This window comes from Pelodiscus sinensis, chromosome 2 (assembly GCF_052426305.1).
Source record: "Pelodiscus sinensis isolate ZL-2025 chromosome 2, ASM5242630v1, whole genome shotgun sequence".
Classification (NCBI taxonomy): Eukaryota; Metazoa; Chordata; order Testudines; family Trionychidae; genus Pelodiscus; species Pelodiscus sinensis.
Genome location: NC_143053.1, coordinates 212,286,556 through 212,311,424, shown reverse-complemented (window position 1 = coordinate 212,311,424; position 24,869 = coordinate 212,286,556). Strand labels below are relative to the sequence as shown.

The window sequence follows — 24,869 nt, the reverse complement described above, 5'->3', positions numbered from 1 at the left end:
TGCTTTAATGATGCACATTTTCATTCACAGTATTTTCTATTACAAATTCGCTCAGGTTTTAGTTTTTACTTCTTGTCAGGTGGCATAGGTTCACTTCTGGTCGGATGTGACATAACGGTACCGGCTGGGCCTCACTCATAGACAGGAAAGGTGGATCCTCTTGACGAAGTAAAGCAGTTTTATAGCCAATATATAGACAGGGGTTGGGACAGCCGCCCCCAGCCCTTATTGGATTAGTTGGTCAAGGGGTACAATTTACAGTGGACAGTAATTTTAAAGCAACGCCTCCTACGCATATAAACCTCCCAAGGGGCGGCGGGGGGGGGGGGCAATTGCCATATGGCAGCGCCGGTAAGAAATGCAAGTTACTTTCACCCCTGCAGGTATGTGATGGAGGGGAACGGAGGGGGCGGGTTTGGGACCCTGGGAGTGACTGGGGCGTGGGCGGGGCCTCGGGGGGGGCGGTGGGCGGAGCAAGGACAGTTTTCTGCAATTAGAAAATGGTCCCCCCCCCCTTCCCGCCCAGCAGGCGCTGGCAGATGCGTCCCAGTGCAGATGGCGGCGGGCCCCGTGGCGTCCGGCGCTCAGTGGCTGGTAGCGATGCGGCCGCGGCCCTTCCGGCCACGCCCCCCGGCCGGCCGCCCCGAGAGCGGCGTGGAACCAGCGCTCGCGCCCCCCGGCCGGCAGTCGCCCTGGCAACTGCGGAGGCTTCGAGGCGGAGCTTCCCCGCAGGCCGCCAATCGAGCGGGACAAAATGCGTTAACGGCGCCGTGGTGACGTAGCCAAACGGCGCTTCTTACCGTGTACGGAAGTGAGGGCGCTGCCGGGGTCGCGTTGCGGCGTCTCGCGCGGTTGCCGGGAGCGCGAGTGGCAGCGCTGAGGTTCGGCCCGGGAGGGCGGCTGCGCGCGCCCGCGCGGTGAGTGAGCGGAGCGGGCTGAGCCGTGGAGCGCTGCGTGGGGGGGGGCCGGTTTCTGTGCAGTGCTCCGAAGAGCGCGTGGTTCAGGTGACAGACCCGCCCCCCAGGCACGCGAAGGGTCTTTGGCGCAGCCCCTGGGGATCGAGCTGTGTTGAATAAGGCGCCGCATTGCTGCTTGAGCTGTTTCCTGCCCTGCCTGGGCTGGCATCAGGACCCTGCAGCCCCTGCCCGCTGGCTGGGTGCGGGCTTGGGGCAACTGCAGCGGGGCTGGGCGCCCCTTGTGGCACCAAGCCCCGTGGCTTGTGCTGGGGACTGCAGCAAGGGCCGTGTGCCCCTCCTCTGCAGTGCTCCCTGCTGTGGGTGGGGAGAGCTGTGCAGGCTTGTCCTGCTGCTATGGAGTGAGGGGCTGTGTGCCTCCCCCATTGTAGCGAGAATTGGGTTCCCTGGCATGGTGGGGTTCTTGCCTCTTAGTCTCCCATGTGTGCCACCTGTTCAGCCCTGCCCCTGGTTATTTTTAACAAAGTCCCAGATAATCTCTATGAATTTTTGTTTATTGGCTGTGACTTTTATTAAAAAAATACGATAATAAAATCTTAGCCTTATTGTTGAAGTCTGTTTCTGTGTAGAAAATTATCCTGAAGCTCTCTACAGGCAGTCCCCGGGTTACGTACAAGATAGGGACTGTAGATTTGTTCTTAAGTTGAATTTGTATGGAAGTCGGAACTGGTACATATTGTAGGGGAAACTCTAGCCAAACATTTCTCCAGAGCTCAGTTTTATTCTCCCACACCTCACTTCCCTCAGTTCTTTATTCTCAAGCTGAGGTGTCTGCTGAGAAAAGCCGCTCCGTGTCTCCCTGGTCTGCTGGGGGGAAGCAGCTAGTGCGGGGTTGCCTCTCCCCGTTTGTAAGTAGGGATCCGATGTAAGTCGGATCCGTGTAACCCGGGGACTGCCTGTATGTTGCAAAATTGAGAACAACAAATTGATCAAGTATTTTGTAAATGCTTTTATGATATCCTAATACTTTAACAGGATATCAATTGGTTTCTTTTAAGTCTTTCATGAGAGGCTACACTTTTGCAAAATGGCATGACATTTTCCTCTAGTTTCACAATAAAAACACCTGTGATTTGACAGTCTTTTCATATTCTACATTAGATTAATTTTAACCTGAGATCATGTCATTCTCAGAGAACTCAGTGTTCACAGTAAGGATGTTAATGAATAGTTGACTAGATGGATTAACTGATTCGCTCAGGTTTATTGGTGAAGCTAGTTGACTACTTGCATTCTCTCCCCCCCTTCTTCCCCTCCCCCCCCCTGCTTGCTGCCTCTGAATCAGAAGTAGCAAGGGGAGGGGAGAGAGCAGGATCCAGTGCTGGAGGGGAACTGGATTCTATCAGAGGCATGGTTAGGAGAGGCTGACATGAAGCAGCTTCTGCCTATGTGGGCCCTGGCTTGCTGTGGGCGGAGGCTGCTTCGTGGCAGCAGTGCGATGGACCCCTTCATCAGAAGCAGCAGTGTGAGGGTGACGGGGCTCCCAGGGAGTGGGGCGGGAGGGCACTGGCTGCAGGCCCCACCCCTGGGGACTGTAGAATAGTTGACTAACCACTAAGAATTCATGTGGTTAGCTGACACTTTTATTACCCACTATCTAACATCCCTAGTTCACAGTAGAGTAGTATAATAAAGGAATACTAGTCCAACACATGGGAAATCCTGATGTCACTTCAAATAAGGCTAGCTGAATATTTTTCTCCCAATAAATAGAGAACATCAGTAATGGACAAAAGAGGGTTGAGGGTGGAATTTTGAGGTGATGGGAGAGAGTTTTACAATATCAGGGTTAAGTGTATATTTAGTACTTGAATATTTGCCTTAAAGTTAAGACAAGGTCTTGCATTATTTTTAATTCATTTAAGATTATTTGGGCAACTACAAATATACAAATTGTTTGCTAAAACCCTTACCATTCCTTTTTTTTTTTAAACAGTTTCCATATGAATGGACATCACCTGAGTCTTACGAAGAAAATTTAAATTGCTTGTACTAATCTGCAGTTGCAAACATGAGTGGCTCCAAACCAGATATTCTGTGGGCTCCACACCATGTTGATAGATTTGTTGTATGTGACTCAGAATTGAGCCTCTATCATATTGAGTCTGCTGTGAGTTCTGAACTCAAAGCAGGATCCTTGCGATTATCAGAAGAAACTGCAGCTACATTATTGTCAATAAATTCAGACACACCGTATATGAAATGTGTGGCATGGTATCCTAAATATGATCCTGAGTGTCTTCTAGCTGTTGGACAAGCCAACGGTCGAGTTGTCCTTACAAGCCTTGGCCAAGATCACAACTCAAAGTCCAAAGAGTTGATAGGAAAAGAATTTGTTCCAAAACATGCACGGCAATGTAATACCTTGGCATGGAATCCATTGGACAGTAATTGGCTTGCTGCTGGACTAGATAAACATAGGGCTGACTTTTCAGTATTGATCTGGGATATTAGTAGCAAATATGCTCCAGAAAGTGCTGTTGCTACAGAGAAAACGAGACTTTCAGCTGGAGATACTGAAGCTGGGCTAGTAGTGACAAAGCCACTTTATGAATTAGGACAGAATGATGCTTGTCTTTCTCTTTGTTGGCTTCCGCGTGACCAGAAACTTCTTTTAGCTGGAATGCACCGAAACTTGGCTATCTTTGACCTTAGGAATACAAGCCAAAAAATGTTTGTAAATACCAAAGCTGTTCAGGGGGTAAATGTAGACCCATACTTCCATGATCGCGTTGCTTCCTTCTACGAAGGTCAAGTTGCCATATGGGATCTCCGAAAATTTGAAAAGCCTGTTTTGACTCTAACAGAGCAACCGAAGCCCCTAACAAAAGTAGCTTGGTGTCCAACAAGAACTGGACTGCTAGCAACTTTAACTAGGGATAGTAATATAATTAGATTGTATGATATGCAGCATACTCCCACGCCTATTGGAGATGAAACTGAACCGACAATAATTGAACGAAGTGTGCAACCATGTGAAAATTACATTGCTTCCTTTGCATGGCATCCCACAAGTCAAAATCGAATGGTAGTTGTGACTCCCAACAGAACTATGTCTGACTTCACAGTTTTTGAAAGGATTTCTCTGGCATGGAGTCCAGTTACATCTCTTATGTGGGCTTGTGGCCGACACTTGTACGAATGCACAGAGGAAGGAAAGGCTAGTTCCTTAGAAAAAGATATAGCCACCAAAATGCGTCTCAGAGCTTTATCCAGGTATGGCCTAGATACTGAGCAGGTCTGGAGAAACCATCTTCTAGCAGGAAATGAAGATCCTCAGCTGAAATCACTTTGGTATACTCTCCACTATATCCTTTAAAATGTAAAATGAGAGTTGTAAAGGAACCTTACAGAGACTGATTTGTAGGTAAACCATATATCTTTCATACTGAATATGAAAAGGACTTACAGTGTAAATAGTGCAAAATATTGCAAATTTCTGCAAATATTAAACCTAGAAATGGAAGTTCTGCTTTTCCAAATACCACGGGGAAAAATATTGGATGACCAAACATATCGTCCAAGTACTTCTTTGCTAAGATGTCTGTTTGTCCTATTCACTGCACAGGAACATTTCAAATAGACATTTCAGATAGAGAGGCAATCCAATACTCATTTGTATGATCAGTGTTGTGCTTGTTCAATTCATATTAAATGTCATTTTTGTTTTCTTCATAACTGTATTTTAGGAAATATCATTATTGCAAAAATGAAATAACTGCCTGTCAGGCTGTGTTATAAGGACTAACCAATGTTTGTAAAAGACTTGGAAGATTAAAGTGCTAAGTGTGTGTGTGGGGGGGGGGGGGGGAGGGTGTCTCTTTGCATAGGGCTCAATCTCCTGAATAGTTCCAAGCCTTTTAGACAGTCATATTATTCCTGATTTGGGGTGCAGGCAGTGTAACATTGCCTTCACGTTTAAGAGTTAAATACTTCCAAATATAGAAGCACCCTGCATAGTGAAAACTGGGGGTCATTTCATGCCATATCCTTGGCTACCATTTGCGTGAAAAGCAGACCTCTGTGAACAAGCTATAAAAAGCTTTTGCTCCCTACACGCTTTCACTAAGGGCTTGTTTACAGGGGAAAGCTTACCAACATAGCTGTAACATTATAATTATACCTGTAAATTTTCCCCATGTAGATAAGTCCTAATATTTACAGGCTATGGGTTAATCTAAACATGGAATTGTTTAGGAACAGTTCTGCAAAAGGCATATTCTGGTTTAGCTAAATCCACTTTCAAAATGGGTTAAGATAAACCGGAACAAGGCACTCTTGGATTAGGAGTGTCTATACATGGACTTATTCCTGAATACGTTGCATAGAAAAGCCCTAAATATTGAGGACTTAATTTCTCTTATTGAGAAGACTTGACCTTTTTCTGTTTACCCTTTCCCCAAGTTTAATCCTTTGAGTATAGCTGCCCTTCATTGTAGTGGGAGCTGTAATTCAGACCCCTAGTGTCAATTAGTGCCAGTCAACCTGTAAACAAATTAGCAAGTAAAGAAACTTTCTTTTGACTGCAGCTCATGGTACTATTTTCATAGTGGGTACTATGTTAATATATTCAAAATTAGTAGTTCATTTTGTTTAGTGTTCTGTTAGCATAGTGGTCAACAAGCAACTTAGGTAAAACTACTTGAATTAGAAGCATATTTTGAAAGAATAAGGTTTTTCATCTGTAATTAAACTTTTAAGTCTTTTTCATATTTCCTATACCTGTAAATACTTATGAAGCAGTATACTGAAGATATGGATCAGAAGCTTATAGGAAACAAAGGATCCTTAGTTTATGCAGGCATTAAATCAATTGTGAAGTCATCTTTGGGTAAGAACACTATTTCTCTAAGTACATTGTAGCATGTTTACAAAAACAAGACTGTTTTTTGTCTGATGTACACAATTTGTTACAATGCATTTTAGATTATATGGAAAATGAATATGCAAAAATGATATAGAAGCATGAATAAACAGCAGTTTTTAATTGGCTCTTGGATAAATAAGGGTAAACCTAAAAACTAATATTCTTGCAATATCATCTAGCATTTCTGATTTACTGTGACAGTTAGCTAATGTGTAGCAGTCTTAAAGGTCACGAAATTTATTTCATATGTTGCTTATCCTGATGTTTAAAAGCTTAAACTATTTGACAGTATATTTTTCTGAATAAGAATGCAGCAGCAGCCAAATAGACTTCATTCTATTTGCTTCTCTGTATGTCACCCTATTTAACTGTGATTTAAATACAAATAGTGTGTGTGTACACACACACACACACACACACACACACACAATGTCATGTACCTGCTCATCTGAAAGTGCAAAATATTTTTATCAGTCTTGCTTCAAGGAAGTTACACAAGGTGTGATCAAGCACCTTGAAGCAAGAATCATGTCTTTATTTTGCAAGGCACCTAGAATGTGTTTGGCTGCTGAGAGAAATAATGAAGACTAGAATACTAGTAACAATAGAAGCATGTGTTATGTCACCTCTTCCCTTTTTAAGCTTAATACTTGCTTTTTTTTCCAAATCTGAAAATCTTGTTACAAATCACTTAAGAGTGAAGAAGAATCTTGTATTCTTTCCAATCAAGTTGTCTTAGCACACACATCAAACTGATAATTAAGAAGCCGTGTATAGTAAAAGCTCTGTGTTCTGGGACTCAATTAATTAACCAGAAAGCTCAATTATCCAGTATTTCTGATCGCTCCCAATACAAACTTTCAATCTAGAAATCGGGACTGGTATACTGACCAACATGTTATGCAGTCATATATTTTCCATGCAAAAGAGGCAGAAATAGAGGATATATTCAAAAAAGCAGCTTCTAGATTCATTATAGATTCAGCCCAATCTCTTAGATCTAAGTTCCTTCCAAGCTACACAGCCCGTAATACATCATGTCATAAGATAACCTAGTGTATTGACAGCTTTACCTAAATGCTTCAAGAAACCAGTCACTCTGCAGTGCAGTACTAATACTGTATTGGTGAATAAACTATAATATTATACTGGTATTCATTTTATTGTATTCTAAGTCTTTGAAATTTGTTATTCCATTAGTACAATATAACTGTTAACCAAATTATTCAATTAACTCCCCAATTCCCCCAGCATGCTGGAAAGCAGAGTTTTTACTTCATTTACAACAAATTTTATATAAATGCCAAAACGAAAGTTTAGTAAATGTTCTGTTGTGAAACTAGCTTTTGTTTTCAGTGAAGCTTGGAATTAAATGTTGCAAACTGTTTGGCAAATTTTAAATTGTGTTTCTTTGTAGGAACAACGGAGAATATGAGGCATAGCAGGAGTGGGTGCGATAGGCAGGCAGATATTATTCAGTATCTAAGTGAGGAGAGGTCACTGGCCTTGCAGCTCTGTGGGTGGATAAAGAAGGGAACAGATTTAGATGTGGAGCCCTTTCTAAACTCTTTGGAACAAGAAGGAGACTGGGAGAGAGCTGCTGCTGTAGCACTTTTCAACTTGGACATACGACGAGCAATACAGATCCTAAATAAAGGAGCTTCTTCTGGAAAAGGTATGTTTCTGTGCCTTCAAAAAAATCTTTTTTTGGCTTGGTTGGATATCTTGCCTTAATATTTCTAAACCAGGCTTCCCTGCCATGGGAAACCCAATCTGGGCATTGATGGCAGTAAGTGAAAACAGCCCACCCTTGATACAACACCCACTTAATTCAGTGAGGGTTGGATTGGGCTCCATGTTGGTATTTAACTCGCTTCTAGTATTTAACTGTCACTCGCTTCTTTCAGTGGATCAGTGGTCTTCATTCCTTGCTTTTTTTCGTGACAGCTTCATGCCCTGTACACAATACAGTAAAACTCCAATAGTCCGGCATCCAATGGTCCGGCACTCTTGATAGTCCGGCATCAAAATGGCAAGAGCCTAGTGAGTGAGCTTCAGCAAAAAATGAGTCACAAGGTAACAGCGGCAGCAGCTGAACTGAGCAAAAAGGATAAAAAAGGCTTAAAAAAACTAAAACATTACAGTATACTGCATACAGTATGTACAATGAAAAGGGTTAAGAACACTTTATATACAGTACATAATGTATACAGTGTATATATATAACCAGTTTATAGTACCTTCTGATAGTCTGGCATATCTGATAATCCGGCACCACCTAGGTCCCATAGGTTCTGGATTATTGGAAGTCTACTGTATATCCCATAGAAAATATCGTATCTAGGAAAGATTATTTTTTCATTAGCATTTAATGTTTTGTGACGCAAGAAGCAAGAAAACTACAATAATATGAAATAGCTCACATATGCTGATATTCTGACCATGAAGCAAAGTTCTTATTGGACAAATGCTTCTACATTTTGATACCTATACTTGGTTTTTGATGATCAGGTGATCTGAATCTCAATGTGGTAGCAATGGCCTTATCTGGATATACGGATGAGAAGAACTCCCTTTGGAGAGAAATGTGCAGCACTCTAAGATTACAGTTAAACAACCCCTACTTGTGTGCCATGTTTGCTTTTCTGACAAGTGAATCTGGTTCATACGATGGAGTTCTGGTAAGCAGACTTTTGCTATGCTAACCCTCCTCTCTATAAATACACAGAGGCCTATACATTTTTTTAATTCAAATTAGAATTCATTATTGTTTACTTCCTCCTGATGTTCATTGTTTTCTCATGTATATTTCCTTTAAAAAAAAAAATCTCATGAGTAAGCTATAAATGATGGAATAAAATTCTAGCTAAAAATGTCAATTATTTTAAAAATGTGTCAATGAAGAGATTTTTTTTTTTCTTTAATTGTAAACTTGTAAAACTGTATGAGTAGTTCTTTCAAACAGTAGGACAAGCTATATTTTAAAGAGAAGATGTTAAGAAAATAATTGAGCTGGGAGAGAAGCAAATAAGAGTGAGGAGGAAAAGCAAATTAAGAAAGTAGAGGAGAATAAATTAATCAGCCTCTTCCCCCTCAGCCGTATTCTCTCGAGTGAATTGGGATGCTTAATTTTCTCGGTTTTAAAATTTGCTAGAAAATGGATGTCAAAAAAAAATTTAAAAATCATAAGCAGAGTGGTCAAAAGCAAATGAAAATGTATTACCACAGCTGACATAGTATCAGGTAATCCTATACTGGTTAAAATCCTGTTTTCCATTTCCTTTCACTGGGCCACAAGATATCTGAACTATTGCAGAGGTGATATATTTAGTTTTTCAGTGGCTAGGTAGGGGACAAGAAAATGCCTTGTATCTCAAACAAAACTATTCTGCCCAGTGTAAAGATCAATGTTAACTGGAATCAGAGGGATAGCTGCCCAGACATTGTGAAGAAAAACAGTCATAAATTGAGGATGAAATCAATATTCTCTTTTCCACTAAACATGCAGTCTCCCAAGGATGTGTGGAAGTAAGAGCAAATGGAAATCTAAGGAGGGTCAGCGGTATGTAGAGTAACCTATTAATCCACCAAAGCACTAAAACCAGTCATAGGGATATAATAAGAGTGGTTAAAAAGTAACTAAAACAAGGCCAAAGAAATAGAGGGAAGATATTTCGCAATTTTAAAAAATAAGCTATATTGGAAAGCTAGTCTTGAATTTTTCCCATATTAACTTAAAAAAAAAAGAGGCTGGTATTTCCAAGGACAGAGACACTGTCACACTTTTTGCTGTCCTGAAAAATCTGGATCACAAGATTGTATTGACCTAAGAGTGACAGTAGGATTTTTAAAAGGAGGTAATTGATGTAGATAGTCCATTAGAATGGGGTTGGACGAGAATGATTTAATGCAACCAAGACCTAGTAACAAAAAAAAATCACAAAGCAATTTGCTTGCCTTGACAAATGTTAGAATTACAAATGTATTTTTGTTAAAATATTATCGAGACTGTAGAAAGCAATTTCTTTGTTGCCAATATGTAATAATTTCACCATTGTTTATTTGAACCTGTCTAGCGCAGAAACTGTTCTTAAGTATATGGCTTTTCCACGGAATGTTTATAGGTTTATGTGTAACTGTTAAGAGTGCTAACTTTGGGCTTTTGGTCTGCATGGATGACCGATTAGAGAAGCTGTAAGATAGCTGTTAACTTATGAGTACAATCAGTGGCTAAGTCTAGATTGCATCCCTTTTTCGTAAAAGGGATGCAAGTTAGACGTATCACAATTGCTAATGAAGTGGGGATTTAAATCTCCCCCGCTTCATTAGCATAAAAATGGCTGCCGCTTTTTTTCAGCACGGAGTTTGGCCGGAAAAAGCGCCAGTCTAGACGCGGATCTTTCGGAAAATAAAGCCTTTTCCGAAAGATCCTTTATCCCTCTTAAAATAAGGGATAAAGGATCTTTCGGAAAAGGCTTTATTTTCCGAAAGATCCGCGTCTAGACTGGCGCTTTTTCCGGCCAAGCTCCGTGCCGAAAAAAAGCGGCAGCCATTTTTATGCTAATGAAGCGGGGGAGATTTAAATCACCGCTTCATTAGCAACTGTGATACGTCTAATTTGCATCCCTTTTATGAAAAAGGGATGCAATCTAGACGTAGCCAGTCTGAGCCTGTAAGCTCTTACATAGTCTAATGGGCACTGGTCTCAATAGTGCTACTGTAATACTAGTAAAATAATCTGACTTCTGTTGTTCATTAATTGTCTTCAATATGATTTTTTTTTGTTTTTGTTGGAAAAACAAGGTATTTAATCGCCTGGTCTCCTTTCCTCTGCATTTCATCATCCTCTCATCTTGGTTCTCTCACTTGCACATTTCCCAGCCTTCTCCTTTTTTCACCCTGCATGTATCTCTGCTGTTTGGATGTTTTCCCCCTTAAATGTGCTGGAAGTACTGTGAACTACCACTGATTTGTCAGCTTTCTGTAGACTGAAGAGTGGTTATTGTATCTTGCTCTCTTGCCATCTTGGTCGATTGCCTTGATAGTGGCTTTATGACTAAGCATAATTAAATTCATAGTATCTTCTGATTTAGAAGCAGAGAGTGATTTGTAAATTTTAAGCCTGAAATTAGCGCACGTCGGTCTGTTTTTGTTTTCTTTTCCCTCCCACAGTATGAGAATAAGGTAGCAGTACGAGACAGAGTGGCATTTGCTTGTAAATTCCTCAGTGATGCACAGGTAAATATGTGTTTTGAATAAAGGCTGATACACAGTTTGTCAGAATTCTTTATAGAAAATTCTGAAAGTGCATTATTACTTCCATTATTCAGAATGTGTATCTTTCTGAAAATAGACAAATTAACTGTTGTATAATCTGAATCAGATTATACCTCTAGTGTGATTTCCAATTGTGATTAGTCATATTTTCATGGCATTTTGTTTGGCATTAATAGTATGTATATTCTAATTACAAATATTTGGAGATGAGGAAATGGTTGGACAGCCTGATTTTGAAATACTACAAAATTGTAGATATGCTATTTTGTAGTAGAGACTATAATGAAATCTTACCATAGGCAATGATTCTGTATAAAGGATGTCAGCAGCTAGTTGGCTCACCATTTAACTAAGTCATTGCTTGTTGGTTAACAGTCCCAGGCTGTGTCAGCAGAGGGATGTAAATGAAGCACATTGAAAGTGCAAATGAAGCAGGGATTTAACTATCCCACGCTTCGCTTGCATAATAGCGTTCTGGCGCTGTTTTGAAGTGCCATTTCGAAACTGAAACCACGGTTTAGACGCGGTTTTGCCGACAGCGGGGTGACTTTTTTCAACAGATCCTGTAGTCCTCAAAAAATGAGTATAGGATTTGTCGAAAAATTTCCCTGCTGTCTGCAAAACCGTGTCTAAACTGCAGTTTCAGTTTCAAAATGGCACTTCGAAACAGCGCCAGAACGCGATTATGCAAGCAAAGCGTGGGATAGTTAAATCCCTGCTTCATTTGCACTTTCGATGTGCTTCATTTACATTCCTCAGCCGACAGGGGGGTGTAGTGTAGATGTAGCCCCAGTTATCCACAACAATTCTTTGGCCCACTGCATGCTGTGCATCTAAAACTCAGGCTGGCTGGCTCAGTTCCAGCGCACCCATCTGAGTTTTAAGTGAAGAGCACACAGGGAAGCAGCCTGCCATCTCATGCTGCTGCCTCTGATGCACTTTGGGGTAACGGGGCTCCTCAGGGAGAGGAGCAGTAGAGCACTGGCTGCCAGCCCAACCCCTCCCCCCCCCCCCCCCCCCCCCGCCCGGGGGGAATATTTTAGTAACTGTAACCGCAAAAAATTGTTGCGGCTCCATCAGGGCCAAAGTGTGTGGAGAAGGTTTTTATAATCTGTCTTGGTTGCTGTGTCTTCTCCTTTGCTAACCTGACCATATGTGTATGAGCCAGACAAACAAAAATTAAGCATTCTTTAATTATCTTATCTAGGCATATGAATTTATTTAGTCTTTTTTATCAAGATGTTCTGGTTAAATATTTTCTACATGCCTGTACCAAATTAATCTGTTCAAACTATACAAAATTGTCTAATCGTGGGGGGGGGAGGGAAGAGTTAAAGGAGATGTGTATTAATCACTAAAGACTTAACTATAGAACATGTTTTGTACTGTTAGAGCAGGAATAAATATTTGCAGTTTCAAGAGGAATCAGGTAGGTTGTTAGTGGGAAAAGATATTTTAAATTACTAAAATAATGGCTCCTCTTTTGTGTTCCCACCATTTGAGGAAACTTGAGTATATTGGGCAGGATTTTGACTTTGATGCAATGAAGTGGATGCTTTTGTTTTATATGCATTTTTCTGTGTAAGTCCAGCAGATACCTCTTTGACTGAAGTCCTCTTTCTTAGAGAGGAAATTAATCAAAATGTTGAAAGGTTGGAATGTGCTAAAATGATCACATTGAAACTGCATGAGTAGAAAACGAAGGTGGAAATCCTTTATTTTTGTAGCTGAATAGATTCATTGAAAAGCTGACAAATGAATTGAAAGATGCTGGAAATTTGGAAGGAATTCTGCTGACAGGACTGACAAAAGATGGAGTGGACTTAATGGAAAGTTATGTTGATAGAACTGGGGATGTCCAGACAGCAAGTTATTGTATGCTACAGGTTAGTATTTCTCTCTGAAGTAATTTTCAGGATATTCCATTATTCTATAGCATTATAGCAATCTTTTATGTAGTGAAGTGAAAAATCCCTTTTCTCATATCTAAAACATATAGTTTCATTTGGCATCTGAGAAGTAGAGATCCTTCTTGCTCTTCCTGGGGGAAAAACCTTAGAATCCATGTTCCCTCTAAACTGCACAGCTTCATAGGTGATTAATGAGCCCCACCCAGTCAGTTTAGTGCATGGAGCCCTTAACCTCTGATTAGGCAGAGCTGACTAATCACCTGTGAAGCTGTGCAATCAGCTCTGTCTAGTCAGAGGTTCAGGAGGCCCCCATTTTACGATGGCCCGATTTACGACCACCTGCACTTACTGACCTTTTCCATAAGTGCGGAAGGGGTCAAAATCCCCCAACTTACGCCATCGTAAATGTGGGCTTGAGTTATGATGCCCCCAACTTGCGATGCGATCAGTTCCGGGGATAACATTGCAAATCAGGGGCAGCCTGTACTGATTAAGTTCCGAAGCAGAATCCAAGGATGGTGCTCTGATAAATGTCCCAGTACTTTTCTGACTTCCTGGGAAATTGGATTCTGACCATATCATTGGTTCTGGATTGCACTGGCAGTCACTGCTGCACCAACACCATTGACTTTCATACTTACATTTTGAATTGTGAGTTTAGTCTTCTGGTGTCTGGTCTATTTTTAAAGCCCTAGGGATGTAGGTTTTTTTTAAGGGGTCTCCTGAGTGCAAGTGTTTCCAGTCTGACAGACTTAAGCTTGAGGAAAGTAAGTTCTGTACAGATAGGTATGACTGACTGCATTCTGTCACAACCTAATATCACTTTTGCTGTGCTGTGTTCTACATTTTGAGTGCCCATCGACTAAGAATGTAAGTGACTAGTTCACTACATGACTACACACTCTCCCTCTCCTCCTCCTCCTCCTCCTCCTCTCTTCCCCCCCCCCCCGCCCCCCCCCGGACTGCTGCTGCTGTATCAGAGGCAGCAAGGGGGGGAGCTGGTGCTGGGGGGACCTAGCTTAAAAGCTGGGTTTTTTTTCCCCCTAACACCATCTCTTCGGTACCAGGGGACAGTAGGAGAGGGGAGGGAGGCAGAGCCATGGTGGTCCAGGACCCAGCACAAGCTGCGACTGCTGAGTCCTGGATCATGCTGGGTCCTGGACCTACACCTGCTGCAGCTCTGCAGTTTACATGTAATAGGAGCAGCCTGGCTGCTATTATATTTTAACTGCAGAACTGCAGCGGGGACCCCTTATTGACTAAATGTGTACTCAATACAATTTGTATAGAGTACACATGATTAGTCAGTTACCCGCTGCTTAACATCCATACCATTCAGATCCTGTAAACATGCAGGCACTCTCTTCCCTTATATTTCAACTCCCCCCCTCCCCCCCCAATTCTCTTGTACAACATCCATGATGAAACTATTTTAAAAGAAAACAAACACCTGAACGTTCTGTGCCATGTTACTATAGCAACTGTAAAAAACAAAAAAAACCAGCTGTGTTTTCACACATACTCTTCCCCTGGCCTATGGTATACTTCGCTGTCCTGCCTATCTCATTTGCTTAAATTGTAAGCTTCCCTGAGTGGGAATTGTTTTTGTAAAGGTACTATGCGCCTGCAAAGCACCGTGTAGAAATGTAAAAGATTGTGGTTATGCTAATTCAGTTTTGTTTACTATTACCGTTGAATACTTCAATTACATGTACATGATACCCCAACTAAGATTGGTACAACTATACATCGGTCACTGAACAGAATGACAAGAGTAGTATTGCATTATAGTTCATATTTGCTGACCTTTTTTTTTATTCTCTTTTAATCTTTCCTTTGGTCATCCTATATTGTATTGCTTCAGATCTTCTACTGCATAATAATGAGAAACTTGTATATATTAGTGACTTATTTAATTCCTTAGGGTTCTCCATCTGACATACTTAAGGATGAGAGGGTTCAATATTGGATTGAAAACTACAGGAATTTGTTAGATGCATGGAGGTTTTGGCATAAACGAGCAGAATTTGACATCCACAGAAGTAGGTTGGATCCCAGTTCAAAACCTCTAGCTCAGGTAATCCATTTTTGTGTGCATTTAAATAAGATAAAATTATTTATTTTTTTTCAACATTTCATCCATGCAGTTTCCTTTAGGAATGTAAGCGATTAATTGACTAGTCAACTATCTGATAAGCAAAACTTATCAGATAGTTGACAAACTAATTGACAAGTCATTCCCCCACCCCTTGCTGCCTGTAAGGGGATGCTGGAGGGACCTGGCTTAAAAGCTGCTTTCTCCTCTTCCTCCTTTTCCCCCCTCGCCCCCCCCCCCAGCTCCACTTCCAAGGGAGGGGGCAGGGGCATAGCGGTGGCTAAATTTGAAATGTACAAGAGTCCCAGCTGGGGCTCTTGCACATTTCAAAAGTGGAATGCGGAAGTCCAGATGAACTACTATAATTGATGGGAATCCATCGACTAATCAATTAGAGATGTTAAATGTTGATTAACTAGTTTCCTTTCACGTGTTCATCATAACTTCTGCACAGAACTAGCACAGCCTTATGATGTTGCCTCAGCGGCGCAGTCCTCCCAACCATTCTCGAAGGATTGGGATCCTCCTGGAATTCAGGAATCTTATCCCTTTTTACCAGGGGGAGAAGGTGATGGCTGACAGGGAGAGGGATGCTAATGCATTTCTTCCATTAAGAGAGAAGGTACACATAGTGCCAGAATAATGTACACAATTTGTAATATACCTCAAAGATATTTAATTGTTTGTTTGTTTGTTCAGTAAGATTTAACTTAGCTTATTGAATTGTCTTCATTCCATAACACTTGTTCAGGATATTGTCTGTCACAAATGCACAGGGAAGTGAGGCATGTACTCAGTCAGTCCTTGTTAGTCACATCTTGGTTTCCACCTGCAAAAAGGGAAGATCTGGTTTAAGGCCATACTGAAAATGCTGCTGAAAGAGCAGCAGTGAGTGAAATGAAACACAAAGCTGCTAATAAATGGTGGTGAAACTAGCACTTAAAAATCCAGTTCCCCCTAAAAGTGGGGAAATCCGCTTCCAACTCATCGATTAAAGCTCCTCTTTGTTCGGTGTCATTATTATTTTTTTTAACCATTGTATAAGTAGAATGGAAACACGTCTTTCAATAGCTTTGATTTCCAGCACTTGCTACAGGAAAAGCACTTTTTTCAGTCTATAATAATCATTTAAAATTGCAGCAGCCATTGAGCTCCATGCTTCATCACGTTTCAATATTTTCCTACAGGTAATGGCAACAAATATTGATTTAAAAAGTGGACTGAATCTTTTTGGTGTATAAGAGCTATATAAAATACCTTTAGATGGCTGAAGACACAAGAATCAGTAGTGTCCTATAGAATTCTACAGTCTTGTACCTCTCAGGATTCTCAAACTTTTTAGATCTGTTTGTCTTCCTGTTCTTCTTAGAACCTCAGATGTCCATTCCTCCTATGTGTATTTTTTACAAACTCAAATTGCTGTTACTGAATTAGAAATCTGACACTTTTTTTTAACTCTGCAACTGGTTGTCAGCTGTGTATTCTTGATGCATAAACTTCTCATCTCAGTTATGTTCATGAATTGTATTGGTTGTACCCTATTGCAAGTATCTCATTACTTTTAGCTCTTCCTCTCTCTGTTTTTTTTAGGTATTTGTGAGTTGCAATTTCTGTGGGAAATCAATCTCTTACAGCTGCTCAGCCATACCTCATCAGGGCCGAGGTTTTAGTCAATATGGAGTTAGTGGCTCACCAACCAAGTCAAAGGTTACAAGCTGTCCTGGTTGTCGCAAACCTCTTCCACGCTGTGCACTTTGCCTAATAAATATGGGGACTCCAGTTTCCAGCTGTCCTGGTATGGCACAATTTTAAGTAACTCCTTTTTATGATGCAGTACTATTTAAAGGTGTCTGATAGCAATCCCTGTTTAATGACATTCTATTACATTTGTATTGCTTTCTGGTCTTAAGTATTTTGAAATACCTCTGTAATTAAGTGAAATATTCATTGGCTCAAATCCCACCCAATTCAGTAATGCGATACCTGATTACAATTATTTCATGTCTGACAACATGCAAAATTAGTTGTTTCTGACCTTTTCCTGTAAGCTGCCAACTCCCTCAATGAATGTGAAAGTTATACTCTTGCTGCTAGAGTACGCTCTCCACGTAGGAGATAAGGTTCATTACAGCATAGTGTCTGTCTTATTGCACCCACTGCCTGTGGTGATGTATGTAACCTGGAGCTTAAGATTTTTATCCTTCCAAAGTCTAGTCACACGTGAGAGTGGTGTAAGTCTAGTAATCTGAACAAGCACAGGGAAGAACTAAGAATTCTTGATTTTTTTTATTTTTTTTTTTTAAATCTTTAACTCAGTTTCCTTTATGATTTTGGGAAAATGACTTAACTTGATCTCTCTGCTTTAGTAAAATCAATATAATACTTCAGTCGTTAGAATTAGTTTGATATATTTTGTGAAGTGAGCTCGAGATAGAAAAATACTGTAAAATTGCTAAGAATGTCACACTATCGTGTAAACAAAGGTAAAATACCACTTCAGTAAATGGTATTTTACCCTTTATTATTGACACAAAGTTTAACTGTAGAGTGAGAAAAGGCAATGGCAGCAACTAAAGCAATAAATATATCCATATGCATGTATGTACTTATTTGAAATGTGGCTATTTAGCTTTACAAGAAAGTTTAGCCAGCTAGTCACTACAACATGAAGTGTGAATAAGATTAATCTACACTTAAACTTAAACATTAAGTGCTTTTTATTTTAAAGTGAAACTTTCCAAACAGTTATTCTTCTCTTCCTTGTGACAGGGCTGTGTCCTGTGTGCTCTCAGTTGCTGCAGTACACAGCTCCCACACAATCCTGGCTTGTTGGGAGCTCATTAACTTTTTTTACAGAGTACAAAAACCTCCTTATCAGAGGGGTAGCCGTGTTAGTCTAGATCTGCAAAAGTGACAAGGAGTTCTGGGGCACCTTCTCGACTAACAGATGTATTGGAGCATAAGCTTTCGTGGGCAAAGACCCACTTCGTCAGATGCATGTAGCGGAAATTTCCAGAGGCAGGTATAAATATGCAGGCCAGAATAAGGCTAGAGATAAGGCATCCAGCTCCTCCTACATTTCAACTGCAGAGTTGCAGTGGGGCCCCTCACTGACTAATCACGTAGTTGATACAGTTGGTATGGACTACATGATTAATCAGTTAGTTGCAATGCTGCTGCCATTACTTTTGTGCTGCTGCTGGTTGGGGCATGGCCTTCAGAGCTGGGCAGTTGAAGAGTGGTGGCTGCAGGCATGGAGCCCAGGTCTGAAATCAACCACCACCACTAGCAGCAGCACAGATAGAAGGATAGAATGTCATGATATTACTACCCTTTTGTGTGCTGCTGCCAGCAAAGTTGGACCCTCAGTCAGCAGCTGCTACTCTTTGGCCACCTGGCTCTGAAGTTGACCTAGAACTGGCAGTACTGTGACAGCCGATCCAAAGTTAACTTTTTGACACCCTGCCCCCACAACTCCTGCTTGAGTCAGGATCCCAAATTAAGAAATGCTAGTCTCCCCTGTGAAATACTGTATAGGGTAAAAAGCACACAAGACCAGTTTTTTCCACTGACAGTGACATCTCTTCCATGGCCCTTATTTTGGTAGGGCCCTAAATAGAATTCTATGGCTTATTTTATTTCCTGGTACATTAATTTTGCTAATTTATTTGTTAGTGTTGAAGTGACTCTATATAAAATCACATAATAGAACTGTATTGCAAATACATCCCTAGCTAGAACATGAGTGTAAGCAACTGATTTGACTATCAGATAAGCAAAAGCTTATCGGATAGTCGACTAGTCCCTTGACTAGTTGCTTCCCTTCCCCTTCTCCCCCCCCCCCCCCCCCGTTTCCCTTGCAGCATCTGTCAGAGGCCGAAAAGTAGGGGGAGCTGATTCCTGGCTCATGCCCAGTCCCAGACACTGTGCCTCTATTTTCTAAATGTATGAAGAGCTGGCAGGCTCTTAATACATTTAAAAATGAGAAGTGCAGTGAGAGCAATCCAGCATGAGTTGAGATAGCTGGATCCCAGCTCACACTGGGTCTCCCCTGCTGCACTCTAGCCTTTTTACATTTAAGGTGCAGCAGGGGAGACCTGGCGTGAGCTGGGAATCAGCTGGCCCAGCTCGTGCTGGGTCCCCCTGCTGTTCTCCAGCCTTCTTAAATGTCTTAAGAGCCTGATGATTCTTAATACATTTAAAAGGCAGAGCTGCAACAGAGTTAGCTCCTCTGCTTATTGACTAGTCAATAGAAAATCCATTGACTAGCTGATTAAACTAAATTTAACATCCCTAATTCTGGTTTCTCAATAGATTTCATGAAGTCTCGGTATTGGGAAAACCAAAAAACAATTCATATAATACACATGGCAACACTGTAAACAACTGTAATATTTCAAAATATTTGTGCTCCAATGAGAAATGCCATATGGAAAAAAGCTAAAGCTTTCAAGATTAAATAACTAATTTTCACTTATACAGGCAGTCCCCGGGTTACATACAAGATAGGGACTATAGGTTTGTTCTTAAGTTGAATTTGTATGTAAGTCGGAACTGGCTCCAGATTCAGCCGCTGCTGCTGAAACTGACCAGGGGCTGACTACAGGCAGCTGGAGGCAGAATTGCTCTGCCCCCAGCTTCCTGGAATCAGCCACTGATCAGTTTCAACAGCGGCTGAATCTCGAGCCTGGGACAGAACAGCTGGGCTGCCAGGTAGGTCCCTGCAGGACCAACCCAGCAGCACCGCAGCTGCTCTACCCCAGGGTTCACAACAAAAGCCTGGTCTGCTGGGGGGGGGGGGGGCGCACTAGCTGCACGCCCCCCCCCCCCCCCCCGGCAGACCAGAGGCACCGGGAGCAAAGCGGCAGCGGCGCCGGGGTGCCGCGCCTCTGAGGCTTTGCTCTGGCCGCTGCTGCGACTTTGCTCCCGGTGTCCCTGGCCTCCTGGGGACCGTCTCCAGCAGACCAGGGACACCCGGAGCAAAGCCGAGGAGGCGGAGGGGTGCCGTGTCTCTGAGGCTTTGCTCTGGCAAAGCCTCAGAGGCGCGGGACCCTGCCGCCGCTGCGGCTTTGCTCCAGGTGTCCTTGGTCTGCTGGAGACGGTCCCCAGCAGACCAGAGGCACCGGGAGCAGCTTTTCTCGTCCCGGAGGTCGAGGTGGCGGGACCGCTGCGCTCTGAGCAGTTCCGCTGCCTGCGAGCTCCGGGGCGAGAGCACCTCGTTCGTAAGTGCGGATCCGACATAAGTCCGATCCGCGTAACTCGGGGACTGCCTGTATTGGGGTGGGTTTTTTTGTTGAATGTATTTTTTCCAAATAAAGCTCCAATTTCAATTTTATTTTAAGTTTTCTAATACTCTAATGAAGCACCAATTTTTGTCTGAAAGTTTCTTATCTATCCATAGGAGTTTCAAAGTCTGATGAAAAGGTGGATCTTAGCAAGGACAAGAAATTAGCCCAGTTCAACAACTGGTTTACATGGTGCCACAACTGCAGGCATGGTGGTCATGCTGGACACATGCTCAGCTGGTTCAGGTAAACTGACAAAATTAAACATGTAGCCTTTCATATAATTCAGGTCTAATGTGCCATATGGGATATACCTTTTTGGCTGTGTATTAAATAGTGCATACTTTTTTAATATATTGTGTTGAAATATAATTTAAAGCATATGCACAAGTAAACTAAACTTAAGGTTGAGATTTCAGGTTGAAGTCTGCACCCCCTGATTTTTTTGAATCTTTGATTTCCAAGTCTTGCTATGTATGTGTCGTCCGATCTGGATTTCTGTTAATACCCCACAGTGGAAAGTCTGAGCATTTGCTTCGGATTCAATACAGTTGTGTGTGATTACAAGACACTATGGGCAGTCATACAGTTAATCCCTCTGCGACTGTTGGTAGGGCATAGCTTTCAGCACAAACAGCAAAAAGGGTGAACCAACTTTTTCTCTTCCATGTATGTCTTCTGCATATTGGTACTGCTAGATGGCTCTCTTTTGGAAAGATGTGGGGGAGATATATCCTGATATAAGGATCAAAGAACTGAGAATTCCTGTGTGGGACAACAGTTGATAAGGATGTTCCAACCAAAAGGGAAGCTGGCAGCCTAAGGAAGCAGTCTGACAAAATGGAGAACTTGCTAGTTGGATAAAAGGCTGCATCGTGCTATACCACCTATAGCTGATGCATACTGCTGAGAGTGTTTTGAGCCCAATTTGTCTCCCTACTGACTAATTTGTCTTGAACTTAAATTTTGGATGTAATCTTTCTATATATGAAAGATCTTTGAAAACGATGCTTGCGAGACACAGGAGATAACGTCATTAACCTTATCCACTTCCAGTTGACAGTGTGAAGCTTTGCCTTCTGAGCTTCTGTGTCCTTTCTACTTATATTTTCATATAATTGCAAAGGACTGGTCTTCTGCTTTCAGATAACTTATTGCTGATTTATCCTATATGTTTTATTACTATTTCCAAATTCTGTTCAGCTATTGATTTCTCTTTGATGTAAATTGTTGCTGCTCAGATCTACGCTTTGGAAATATAGGACTGAGATTACCAAGCTGTTCCTTTCCAATTTTATAATCCTCAATTTCCTTTTTCTCATCCAGGGACCATACTGAGTGTCCAGTGTCTGCATGTTCATGTAAATGTATGCAGTTGGATACAACCGGGAATCTCATCCCAGCAGAGACTGTTCAGCCATAAAACAAAATGTGGGCTTAATAGATGTCCTTCATAGCCTGAATACATACCTTAGAACAGGTAACTTAGGACTCACTCGTAGTGGAAAAATGACTAGAATGATTTAATCAGCAATTCGGTATATGAATAGCTTCAATGAACTTTACACAGCCAGATGTTGCTGAAATGAGCCTTTAAGTGTGCCATGTGGATCATCGTCAAGTGGGTTGAAGCAGATTCTTTTAGAAATGTTTCCACAGTCTTTGCTGAAATTCAAAGCATCCTTCAAGATTTTCAGAGAAACACTGGAAAAAAAAAAAGTTGAATCTGCCATTTAAAATGAGCCAATATTATACATGTGTTTAGTATGAGTTCTGGTCTTTCAAAATAGATTAACTGAAGACTGGTAAGACGAACCCTGAGTTGTGCTGTAGCTTTTCTCCCCTCCTTCCCCCCCCTTCCCCCCCTCCCCCCCCCGCCGCCGCCCTCTACCGGCCCAACTATGGCCCATTATACTCTCAGGATATTTTTCAAGAAAATCCATAGCAAAAATAATTCACATTTTGTTAATACTAACACCGTTTCAATGTAAGTTTTACCTACACATTCCTTGTTGTTTAAATGTCAAATCTTTGTTTAAGAAAAATGAATTAGTTTGAAGAATTATTGCATTAAAAAGTGGAATATCAACTACAAATCCTGATTTTTTATGAATGACTGTGTGCATCCAAAGCATCATCAAAACTGGGGCTTTCTAAAAGTTAATCAGATTCAAATAAAATGATTACTGGCCTAGCATTTTTCAGAATATGGAGATTTGAATGTTCAGCATTTAGAAAATCAGTGTCCATTACCTGCTCTTGTAAACTGAATTTGAATGGGTGCATTTCATGTTTCAACAATGCTGCAGATTACTGGTGGGCATGGACCTTCATAAAACTGCACAATGTAAAGTTTCTGGCCAACAGCAGTTTCAAAACCAGTTGCCAGTCAGGAATGAAATTCATGAGTGTACTGAATTTTATCTGGCCATGCTATATTTGGTTGTAGTGTTTTTGTCCTTGTGTTTTTGTTGTGCTTTAAAAAACAAAACAAAAAAACGACACATGTAAGAAAATGTTTTAAGGTATGTGACGACAACTTTAATATATTTGTTTTTGTTCTGATGAATTAAAATTGATTCTTAGCATTCATTTATTTTCACTTCAAAAAATCCCATATGTCAAGACAGAGCACTAGCAATAAAATGATATGGTATTGCCAATACTGTGAAAAATTGGTCTTTAAAAATCAGAACATAATGCAAGACATAACTGGTTACCAGCATTCCACTGTATTTGCAACAAATTTAGGAAGCCAAAAAAAAACCCCCTACAAATTATGTATATGATGCACCACGAGACCATGTTTTCATTTTCTGATTAAACCTATTAATATTTTAATATATTTACTCTACCTTTAAAATGTTACCTAGTTGTTAGTCGTCTTTTACAATTTAGTTGAAAAATGTTCTTGATTTATTTGTACAAAGTTTTACCTGGAAAACAGATTTTTTTTTTTTTTTTTTTTCTTAGCAAGACAGTTTTCTACCTACCCAATTGTGATTGTCAGATGTTTCTGCCATTGTGAAAGCTACTCCATTAATATACATTTGAACTTAATGCATAAGGTATTGTCCTAATTATATAGTTCAGAAACTGAAATATTTAGGTTTGTTTCTCACGAAGCTGGATTTTAGACTGTCAAACTTATTTTGACTCCACCATAGTAACAATTCATTGATACTTCCCCTCCCCCTCCCCCCCCCGCCCTGGAATATTCAGCATATACAACACTGTTTTATTATGAACTTTTCCTCATGTAAAAATGATCTCATTAGGAATTGTCAATTCCCATCATTTCCATGAAATTACTTTATGGTTCTCTGTTTTTAAAACATTTTATGAGGTTAGAATATTTATATACTCTGATACAGCATAAGCACATGTAGTTAGTGCTCAAGCTATCAGGCAGCTACATTATTTTCATGCACTATACTCATGCTGAACTGAAATGAATGTCTTCAATATTCTCTCTTGTTAACTATTGCTGTTTTCCAATGCTGGCTTTTAAAATAAAGTAGTTTCGGTTTATCTGCTGATTTAATATAAATTGCTTTTTTTTTTGTGGTCCTTTATCGTCATTATTTCTTAGCACTTTACTGTACCTTCATAGACTGTGGCATCAGTAAACAATAGATGTACATGCAATTCAATATAACTTCTGGTTTATTTAGGTTTATATACCTGATACATAGCTGTTTGATACCAAATGTGAATATATCACATTAGAAATTCCTATAGTTAACAAGGGATGAAATTGCAACTAAGGGCACCATTTCAGGAAGGGAGGAAAGAAGTGGGGGACTACAGCCATGCATACCAGCAGGCTGCTTGCTTCTCTTCCTTGGCCTCTATTATCAGGGAGCAAGAACAAAGTACACAGCTTGTGTGCATTCTAGGGATGCTAAATATTGGTTAATTGGATAGTCGAGTAACCTTATGAATTCTTATCGGTTAGTCAACTACTCTGTAGTACCTGAGGGTGGGGCTGGCAGCCAGTGCGCTCTGGCTCCACTTCTGAGGAGCCCCGTCAGTCCTTACTGCTGCCTTTCTATCAGGGTGTGCACAGGGTGGCAGTACCTCCAGTCCAGGGGTATGTGTCTGTGCTCCCAGATCCGGCATGAGCCAGAACTAAGCTGGGCTGCCTGCCAGCCCAGCTCTTAATACACTTTAAATGCAGAGCCACAGCAGGGGTAGGTCCTGGACCGGTTGAAAACCAGGTTGCTGACCAGTCTGCTAAAAATTGTGTGTGTGTTGGGGGGGGCATGTAGTCTATATCATTAACCTACAAGCTTTTGCTTATCAATTGACTACACTGTTACATCCTTAGTGCATTCCTTTTCTCTCACTCCTGGCTGTAGAAGTGTGGGCAGAGGAGTAAGTGATGCTAACTCTATACTTTCCCCCTCGCTCCTTGATAGTGAAGGGACAGGGAAGAGCAAAGCAGTGTCCCAGTATGCA

The 24,869-nt window shown here is 41.2% G+C and overlaps 1 protein-coding gene across 3 annotated transcripts; it reads left to right on the top strand.

Annotated features, from left to right (window-relative positions):
- Positions 1-552: 552 nt before the first annotated feature.
- MIOS (meiosis regulator for oocyte development) lies at positions 553-23,947 on the top strand. 3 transcript variants are annotated; one of them, XM_006114507.3, is made up of 11 exons: positions 555-917; positions 2,911-4,282; positions 5,707-5,805; positions 7,259-7,516; positions 8,353-8,522; positions 11,014-11,079; positions 12,846-13,004; positions 14,953-15,105; positions 16,714-16,918; positions 20,525-20,654; positions 21,735-23,947. In XM_006114507.3, exons 2-11 carry the CDS (start codon positions 2,986-2,988, stop codon positions 21,829-21,831), a joined length of 2,634 nt encoding a protein of 877 aa, XP_006114569.2. In that variant the 5' UTR covers positions 555-917; positions 2,911-2,985; the 3' UTR covers positions 21,832-23,947. The 3 variants fall into 3 exon arrangements, with proteins under 3 accessions (XP_075778440.2, XP_006114569.2, XP_006114570.2); XM_006114508.5 differs by having other exon boundaries at positions 880-1,004; XM_075922325.2 differs by lacking the exon at positions 11,014-11,079 and having other exon boundaries at positions 553-917.
- Positions 23,948-24,869: the final 922 nt, after the last annotated feature.

Excerpts from the sequence above, each read along its gene's own strand:
- MIOS (XM_006114507.3), top strand. The coding sequence starts at position 2,986 with ATGAGTGGCTCCAAACCAGATATTCTGTGGGCTCCACACCATGTTGAT. Across the intron at positions 11,080-12,845 it reads AATTCCTCAGTGATGCACAG|CTGAATAGATTCATTGAAAA; the intron begins GTAAATATGTGT and ends TTATTTTTGTAG. Across the intron at positions 15,106-16,713 it reads GTTCAAAACCTCTAGCTCAG|GTATTTGTGAGTTGCAATTT; the intron begins GTAATCCATTTT and ends TGTTTTTTTTAG.